This window comes from Lepidochelys kempii, chromosome 2, assembly GCF_965140265.1.
Source record: "Lepidochelys kempii isolate rLepKem1 chromosome 2, rLepKem1.hap2, whole genome shotgun sequence".
Taxonomy (NCBI): Eukaryota; Metazoa; Chordata; order Testudines; family Cheloniidae; genus Lepidochelys; species Lepidochelys kempii.
The window spans coordinates 268918996-268928591 of record NC_133257.1 but is presented as its reverse complement, the minus strand read 5'-3'; the positions used below and the strand labels follow the sequence as shown (position 1 = coordinate 268928591).

The 9596-nt window shown below is 45.3% G+C and overlaps 1 protein-coding gene across 1 annotated transcript; it reads right to left on the bottom strand.

Annotated features, from left to right (window-relative positions):
- Window positions 1-6158: 6158 nt before the first annotated feature.
- Window positions 6159-9236, bottom strand: LOC140906201 (GTPase IMAP family member 2-like). The gene is made up of 2 exons (XM_073329693.1): window positions 9218-9236; window positions 6159-6928 (listed from the first exon to the last, which is right to left on the bottom strand). The coding sequence occupies exon 2, from the start codon at window positions 6918-6920 to the stop codon at window positions 6159-6161; it is 762 nt and encodes a 253-aa protein (XP_073185794.1). The 5' UTR covers window positions 6921-6928; window positions 9218-9236.
- Window positions 9237-9596: the final 360 nt, after the last annotated feature.

Sequence of the window (9596 nt, the reverse complement as noted above, 5' to 3'; positions counted from 1 at the left end):
GGGGTGGCAACTGGGATGGTAAAGAAAGCATCTTTCAGATCAAGGACTGAAAAATGGGTATACTGTCCCCCTATAGAAGCCAATAAGGTGTACGGGTTAGGGACAAGAGGGTGCAGAGTCTTAACCCGTTCATTGACTGCCCTTAGGTCCTGTACCAGCCGATACGTGCCATCAGGCTTCTGTACGGGTAGAATGGGAGTGTTCCAGGCTGACTGACATTCCCGGAGAATACCATACATTAGGAATCGATCTATAGTTTCCTGTAAACCTTCTCTGGCTTCCCTCTTGATTGGATACTGTTTTACTTGCACTGGGCCTTTCCCTGGTATGAGCTGAATAGTAATAGGGGTCTGGTGGGTGGCCTTTCCTGGAATCCCTGATGCCCACACGAGGGGGTACACCTGGTCTTCCCATGGGCTCCATTCTGGGGCTTGCATGGCTGAGGGCTCAACTGCAAGGGTCATGATTCAGGCATTCTCAGGGGGTAAGGTAAGGGTTATTTCGTCCTCAGTAAAATGCAGGGTGGCACCGAGGCGACAAAGTAGATCCCGTCCCAGCAGAGGGGTTGGACACTCAGGGAGGTATACCAGTTTGTGGGATATAGTCCTGTCTCCCAAAGCACATTCCGCTGGGGCATACACTGGGCACTTGGTGTCCCTGCCTGTGGCTCCCACCACAGTAAGGGAATCTGCTACTGGCAACTGAAGAGGCTGATTTACGGCAGTTCGGGCCGCTCCAGAGTCCACTAAAAAATCTATTTCTGAGCTTCCCACCCGCATCTTTACTCGGGGTTCCGGGGGTAGGGTGGTCCGTCTCCCCTGACACCCCTATTCCTGCTCCACCATCGCCATCATAGGGGCACCCCCCTTTTCTTTCCTCTTTGGGCACTCATTTTTCCAGTGTCCCTCCTGTCGACACAGGGCACACTGGTTGCGACCCAGTCGTCTCTCCTGCAGGCCCGGACGGTCGCGTCCACGGCCCCTTCCTCCCCGGCCACTTCTCTTAGTGCCGGCCTGTACCGCTGTTACCATCAATCTCACTTGCTTTCTCTCCTTCTCTGTCTCTCTCAGACTATAAGCTCGGTTTGCAGTCTCTAAAATTTGTGCCATGGTCATACCCATTAAATCCTCCTTTTTCTGTAACTTTCTCTTAATATCAGGGGCTGCTCTGCTCGTAAAAATTCCCTTAATAATTGACTCAGTTGCCTGATCATCGGGGTCTGCATTAGTGTTCTGTCGAATGGTGTCCCGAATACGCTGTAGAAAGGCCCCTGGGCTTTCTTTTAAATCCTGCATTACTTCATATGGCTTTGCCCAATTATTATGTCGGACAGCCGAGTGACGGAGTCCATGCAAAAGCAACTCCTTATAGGAGGTAAGGCGGGTCATATCCCCATGATCATTTGGATCCCACCTGGGGTCTGCTCGGGGGACTTGTGCATCCGGGTCAGGGACATTAATACGATCCCGGTCGTACCGTCTCTGTGCCTCCTCCCTTGCCTTGGACACAACCTGTTGTCTTTCAACCTCAGACAATAGGGTTCGCAGGAGGACGTTACAATCATCCCAGTCCGGCTTGTGACTACTGAGGCACCCCTCAAAGACTGATATAAACCTGCTTGGGTTGGTGGAAAACTCTCCTGCCTGTGCTTTGAAAGCAGCCAAATCCACAGGATTAAAGGGCACATGAGTATAAACCTGCATAGTTGTGGCAGGACGCCTGTCTGATCCAGACCGGGCGACTTTAGTTTCAGTGATTAAGGGGTATAGGCCAACCATTGGGGACTTACAAGGTGTGGGTGTAGGGGCCGAAGGGGACACCGGCTCTGCCATTACAGTGGGGGTGGGGGTCTGGGGACTAACATTAGCTGCTACCAAACCAGTTGGAGTCAGATTACAGCGCTGTAAAATATCTGGTCGAGTACATAAAGTCAGAAACAAATGCGCATACATATGTTCATTCCATTTCCTTGTTCTCTGACAGAACAGGAGTAACTGAAGGATCGTGTTGTAATTAATTGACCCTCCTGGTGGCCACCACTCCTGGTCCTCTAGTTGATATTGAGGCCAGTCAACTGTACAGAATCGTTTTAATTGGCTCTTAGTCATCGGATCCGCACCAAATACCTTCCAGTTTGCTAGAATGCACTCTAGGGGCGTACACCGTGCCCTAACCTCTGAGCTCTGTCCCTGTCCCATACCTACAGGGTAACTCTGGGCGTCCCCAGGTTCCAACAGAGCATATAATCCGGATTTTAAAGGATCCTACCTTATCCAAGGGACCGGTTCTTCACCGTGGCCTTCAGCTGCTCCTCCCCCATGTCTAAGGGACCGGTTCTTCACCGTGGTCCACAACAGCTTCTCCACTATATGAGTGCGTTGCACCGTTGTGCCCTCTGGGGTCGATCAAATCGCGTCTCCTCCGAGGCCCCCGATGAACTCACCGGTGCGCGCTGGGCGTCGGTTCTCGCTGCAATCCTCGACCTCCAGGAGGGGTCCGGGCAAGGCTAAATTGCAGCCTCGAGCCCACCCAGGGACGCCAAAAGCTGTTGCCGGCACCCAGTGCCGAGAGGCTGAACAACAGCTTGAGTTGGTTCGTTACCCGGTGTGCTACACCCAGTAATCACAACGGGGTGGAGAAGCAGAAAAGTTTATTTGAAGCTTCAAAAAGGTACAGGGAGATTTGAATCTCAAATCCTGTACAACAGAGCAGGAAGTTACACAGGCTTTTATACATCCTTTTTTCCAGCATACTTATCCAATAGCAAGCTGCTCCAAGTATCCATATAGCCAGCCAATCCAGTTCCCAGCTAGTTCCCTGATTCTTTGTATTATTTGTTAAACTATACATAAAGCTGCTTTATTCAGCATTGTTTTTTCATATTTCCCCTGTTTGGCCTTGCTTAGTTTCAGGCAGTCTGACTCTGCAACATACTGTTGCAGATTCTCAGCATAACTGCTGTGTGTGCCTCCAGGCGGGGGGGCCAAGGACACTTGGGCCTAGCACGCAGAGCTGCTGTGAGTGCCTCCAGGCAGGAGGGAGGGCCAAGGACACCGGGGCCTAGTGCGAGGGGGCTTCATCGACACTTGTAGTCTTCCATCCCCTCGAGTTACCTAGTGGCCATGCCCCAGTGTTCCCAACACTGTCTTTTAACCAATTACGATCCATGAGAGGACCTTCCCTCTTATCCAATTATTGCTTAGTTAGAATGAGTCTCCTCCATCAACTTGACTGTAACAAGTAACAGGAATATGAACAATACAGAGCATTATCAGGGTGCCACCCAACAGAGTGGAGGAGGCAACAGGGTGAAATCAAGTCCCCCATCAACAGCAATAACATAAAGAAGAAGTGGGAGACTGGTTTGAAGAGTGGCACACTTGAAGGACTATAATGCCTAACCACCCACAATGGGCTGGTGATAAAGGCCATCTGCCCAGGATTGGCTATGTAGTATTAACCTCTGACCCTTCCAGTAATGAAATGTTTGCACAAAGACATAATAAAAACAATTACTTTTTAAAAGGAAAGATGTGGGAACATGCATGGAGTTGTACAGGTTGCAGGAGGGAAGGATTTGGAGGTGGCACCAGGAAGTCAGTCTGTGTGTACATGGCTAGAATGCTAAGTATCAGTAGGAGCAGCCCTGTAAATAATTGCTTTGCTAAATAGCCAGTTTCAGTTTTCATGCATGGAGTCTGACACAGGTTACACCCCATATTTTTCATAGAAATTTGGTTATGATATGAATATGGCATAACTAAGATATACTTTATGCAAAATGGCTCATGTAAGGTATCATTGAAAAGGTTATGACCCACTGAATGTGTTTATCCAATTTGCATGCATGTATTATTTTTGTATCTAAAACTGGGGATATTGACCATGTCTCCGTATTTCAAATGTGCTACGTTATGGCCTATTGAGGAAATGTGCAAAAACATAAGGATTACCCCAGGAACTGTGTGGAATAGAAACCTCTCGGAGAGAGCTCCACACAATGGGAACTGTTTGACCCAGATCACAGCAAAAGAGCTTTCCAGCAAGTGGAGGAAAGATATAAAAGGGGGACAATGACAACATGAGGAGACCTCATTCTCCCTGCAACAACACACCTGGAAACACCTGGGTAACAAAGACTGAACTGGGGGAAGTGATGGTCCCAGGATAAGATTTTTAGCCTGTGTATGAAAACCTGGGAAAGCCAAGGCAACTTATGCCTTAAAAATCTTAAAAATTACTCAGGGTGAGAATTTGCTAATTTGTATCCTACCTATCTAGTGTGTTACGATCAGTTTGTGGTTTCTGTTTATTTACTGAGGTAATCTGCTTTATTCTGTTAGCTATCTCTTATAATCACTTAAAATCTGCATTTTATAGTTAATTTGTTTTGTTTATTTTTAAACCCAGTTTGTGCAATTTATAATTGGAGGGAGGGAGAGACTGTGCATATCTCGCTTCACACTAATGGAGAGGGTGAATTTTTATGAGTTTGCACTGTGCAGATCTTCCTATACAGGGCAAGACAGTGTTATTAGGGGTGTGCACATGAGTGCTGCTGGTGCCCTTTCACACAGAGCTGATTTCAGTCTGTCTGCAGCTGGGTGTAGCCCTACCTGTGTGTGTGCTGCAAGAGGCCGGAGAGCCTAATTCAGCAAAACAGGGAGAGGGAATCCAGGCTGGCTGGGCAGGAGAGGCTCAGTGAAACCATGGTACATCAGGTGGCATCCCAAAGGGGTCTAACCTGTCACAGATTCCTCTCATGTTATTACCCAAAATGCAGTACATGAAACACAGAAGATTTCTCCCTGCTTCTACATTTTGTTAGCAATTTGTGTTTTCACTTTTCTATTCTCAAATTCTGTTATCTTTCATCTTTAGTGAATGAGTAACAGCCCAGCTTCAGTCTCTGGAACATCCTCCATCTTGAATTGCCTCACAGCACTGCCCTTGCAGACAGGCTATGGCGACCCCTTTACACTTAAAGAAGCAGAACTGTGCATCAAAACCAAAGTGACACCTTTTGTTTGCATGTTTATGTACCCTGCAGTCCTGAAAAATCACTGAGGTCAGAGAGCCTGGAAACAGAAATCTCCACAAAAATGAATTGCATTCCCTGAATCAGCACTGCCAGATGTTCTATTACATGGATTCATCTTTAGAAAAGTTTTTAATGTTCTCATGATTTGTTCACACAAGGTACTGGACAAATGCTGATCTCTCTATTCAGGGGAAATTGCCATTGTATTTGGCAGCAGTTCTAACTGAGAAAGAAACTGAAGTTTATTTTTTTAAAGTAACAATTCCATATATTACCATATTTCATACACATATCTCTAGTGATTTTACACTCTTTCCTTTCAAAATATCAAATGAGGGTACACTGAATGGGCCACATTAATTCCTTGTGTAACTGAAGCCAATGGAGTTTCCATCTACTCACAGGTCTAAATTTGGCCCTCTAAATGTTCTCTAATTTTTAGTGGGAACTTTACAATGTTCAATTTCACAGAGTTTGAACTACTGTAAATTTACATAACAACTGAAGTTATTAGACACCTCTGTTCAGAGGGCTACATTGTAGTCTATTGCATAACTGTAAATTCACAATACTCCACTGAAATTAATAGAGCTACCCCACTGCAACTCCAGAGTACCTGGGAGCAGTTACATGGCCATAAGCCTGATTACTTAGATTCATAGAAGGTTAGGGTTGGAAGGGCTTCACTGAAATTAATGGACTCAAACTATTGCAAATGCAGGGTAAGTGAGGGCAAAGTTTGATCAAGACTCTTTAAAGCAACCTAATATTGAGGCCTCATGGCTGGACCACTGGACTATTCCCAGTTCTGCCACTCACCTGCGGAGTGACTATGAGCAAATCGCGTCACCTCTCTGAGCCTTAGTTTCCCCATCTGTAAAATGGGGAGAATGACACCAGTCTCCTTTGTGAAGCACTTTGAGATCTACTTATGAAAAGCTCTATATAAGAACTCGATATTATTATAATACGTAATGTTAATAAGGAAGAAATATTAACATTATTACTTGTATTTTGTATGAACGTGCTGCACTAGCATAAGAGTGAGGTGCCGGAGAAGCTGAGAAGCTTTGGGAAGCAGTTGGGTTAGGTTGCAATGAAACTTTATTAATGGCTGTTAATGAGGGAGATAAATCAGGAGAAATACAACAACAATACAAACTGCAGCAACCCCGAAGCCCAAAATAACGTCACTATATTTTGTACCACCTGCTTTCACATCCTTCACTGCAGCTGTTTTATTTATTTCCATCGGGCGTCTCCTGTTTTGTTCAGTTAAATAGATCTCACTGATATACCTGCCCCCATTCTCCTGAACCATTCCCTGGATCACTTCAGTCAGCTCAGAAACCTGTTCAGCCTGTTCTGCTCCAGTTGCTTTGTTATTGAAAGCACAATATCGGTCCCCACACTTCTGAATCAGCCCCTTAAGATCTTTCTTATCTGAATATCTCATGTAGTCATGCAGTGAGTCAACCCCTAAATCTTCTTTAAAAGTGAACAGGACAGTCGTGTGCCTCACGGCTTCAACTCCAAAAATCTCCTGTATTCGCTTCACTGTGTCCTTGTCTTCCTCAGTGTAATGGCCCAGCTGGGTCACCAGCAGCAGAGCGTGGGGGCCAGGGGCAGAGAGTGCAATACAGCGAACAATCTCTCTTGAGGTTATTGGATCACAAACCTTTCTGTCAAAAATGGCAGGTGTGTCAATAACCACAAGCTCCCTCCCATTCCAGCTCCTTTGCCCTTTTTCACAAGTCAAAGTTACTGACTTTGCCCAGAGCTTGGACACAAACTTTTTTTTGCCAAGGATGGAGTTTCCTGTCGCACTTTTCCCAGCTCCACTTTTACCAACAAGGATGAGTCTCAGTTCTGATCGCATATCTGGGTCTGCTGGGAGCAAGTTTGACAGAGTAAGAACCTGAGTAGTACTTCTACTCCTATAATTATAGCTGTGAGGCCCAGGATGGGTCAGAACACGAGCCTTTGACCAGTGGGGACACTGATTCAGATTAGATGAATCAGTGGAATCCACTTTCTTGTTTTATCCTTATTAATGGTTATTCAGCCACATCATTAAACCACAACACAATTTAGCAAATCTATCATTCTCCATTCAAGCACACACCAAGACTGGGATAGCAGGAAGGAAGGTTTCAAGTTGTGGTTGAAGGGCTTAAGATCTGTGTGTGGAGAGTGGGGGTGGAGGTCAGGACTGAGTGTGTTTGCAGAAGTTTGCCTCATGACTGATTTTTCCCTTTATATTTATGAACATTTAAAATTCAACACACCCACTGAAATGTAAAAATATATGGTACAGAACCGTTTGTTCTTCCTCCAGCCCACAGATTCTGGCCAATGGTACTATGGGTATGAGGGGTATACAAGAGTCTGAAGTGGTGAGGAGAAGTCACAGCAGATGGTCCCCACCTCCAGGAACCACTTCACCAACAAGGTGGAGAACATGACCAAAAGACACTTCTTGACACAAAGAGCTTACACTCTAAATTTAAAACGGAGACTACAAGTGAATACAAGAAACAGATGGAAGGAGCACAAGATAATTGTGAGACTGTTATCCCTGACTACAGCACATCAGCTGCCTCACCATTGTCATGTGTTTTGTAGGCACCATGGCATAGGTGGGTTTAAGGAGAAATGTAAAGGACAAAAATGTTGTGGAGTTTTACAGGGAGCTCCTGACATGTGCAGGTGGTGGCATGGGAGACTTTGCAAAAGTGTCTTTCCAAAAATTGGACAGTGATGAAGGCTAGCATCATTGGCAGAGTGGAGGTGCAAGTCCACTTCCCTTTACTGTATGAGAGACGATAGGTAGGGCAGATATAGACTATGAAGGGACTTAAATTAAAGACAGTTGAAGGGGTGGAAAAGGGGGAGGCAGTGGAAGAAAGCAAAGAGGAAGGGTGATATGATTGAAGAAATGAGCCAGGAAGATGGTCTCCCATAGTATTCTTGCCAGCAAGTTAAAAAAGTATTGATTGGATGAATAGCCTATAAGGTAGATAGAAATCTGGCTAGATTGTTGGGCTCAACGGGTAGTGATCAACGGCTTGATGTCTAGTAGGCAGCCGGTATCAAGAGGAGTGCCCCAGGGGTCGGTCCTAGGGCTGGTTTTGTTCAACATCATTAATGATGGGATGGATTGCACCCTCAGCCAATTTGAAGATGAAACTAAGCTGGGAGGAGAGGTAGATATGCTGGAGGATAGGGATAGGGTCCAGAGTGTCCTAGACAAATTGTAGGATTGGGCCAAAAGAAATCTGATGAGATTCAACAAGGACAAGTGCAGAGTCCTGCACTTAGGACAGAAGAAGGACACTAGGAGGGTGGTGAAGCACTGGAATGGGTTACCTGGGGAGGTGGTGGAATCTCCTTCCTTAGTAGTTTTAAGGTCAGGCTTGACAAAGTCCTGGCTGGGATGATTTAGTTGGGGATTGGTCCTGCTTTGAGCAGGGGGTTGGACTAGATGACCTCCTGAGGTCCCTTCCAACCCTTATATTCTATGATTCTGTGATAACCCTAATCTTCTATGATTCTATGTTTTATGCAATACTATATTCAATGGATAGACTTGGAGGAAGACTGCTCCTCCAGAGAGGAGGTTGAGTAATAAACAGGGCCTGGAGGAGAGTTTTAGTAGGGCGGACAGAAAGGAAAGACTGAATCCGAGGGATGTTGTGCAGGCGGAAGCAGCAAGATGTAGACATGACCTGGAGGTAAGGGTCTAAAGAAATGCTGGTGCTAAAGATGATGCCCAGGTCATAGGCCTGAGTGACATAGAGGATGGTGGTGCTGGGCACAGTAACTAAGAAAGAGAAGAAAAGTGGACAGTTTTATTGAGAAAGATTAAAGGCTCTGTTATGGCCATTTTGAAATAGATTTGAAGGCTGGACGTCACCACTGACATGTCAGAAAGACTGGCTGAGACTTTAGTTTGGGGAGAAGGAGATAGGTCAGAAGTGGATATTTGTGAGTTGTCAGCATGCAGGTAAAACAATATTTATGTACTAAATAGATAGGGTCAGAGGGAAAATAGGAGGGGGCCCAGAACAGAGCCCTCTGGAATCCCCACTGAAAGTTGGTGCAGAGAAGAGGAAGGTCCTCTGAATGAAGCACAGAAATGTGGCCAGAACAAGGCTCTTGGTGTAACTTTCTCACCATACGTTATGGCTCCTCCTTTGCTCTTCCTCCCTTTCATCTCTCTCTGAAATAGATTAAAATGTGTTATTTATTTAAAACATCCTTTTACCTCCAAGCTCAGAATTTAGAAACTACAGTATTAGAAATACTCCTCTATCAGCCTTGAAATCTTGATTATGGCCAGAATAGTGAGGTTCTGAAAATGACACTTTGATTCTTAATATTTAATGTCCACCATTCTTCTTCCTCAAATTTTCCCAGTTTAGAAATAAAGACCCTGATTCAGCAAGATACTTAAGTATGTGCTTAACTTTAATCACAATTAATACTATTGACATGTGACTTCGATGGAACTACTCCCATGTGCTTAGAGGTAGACATATGCTTAAGTACCAAG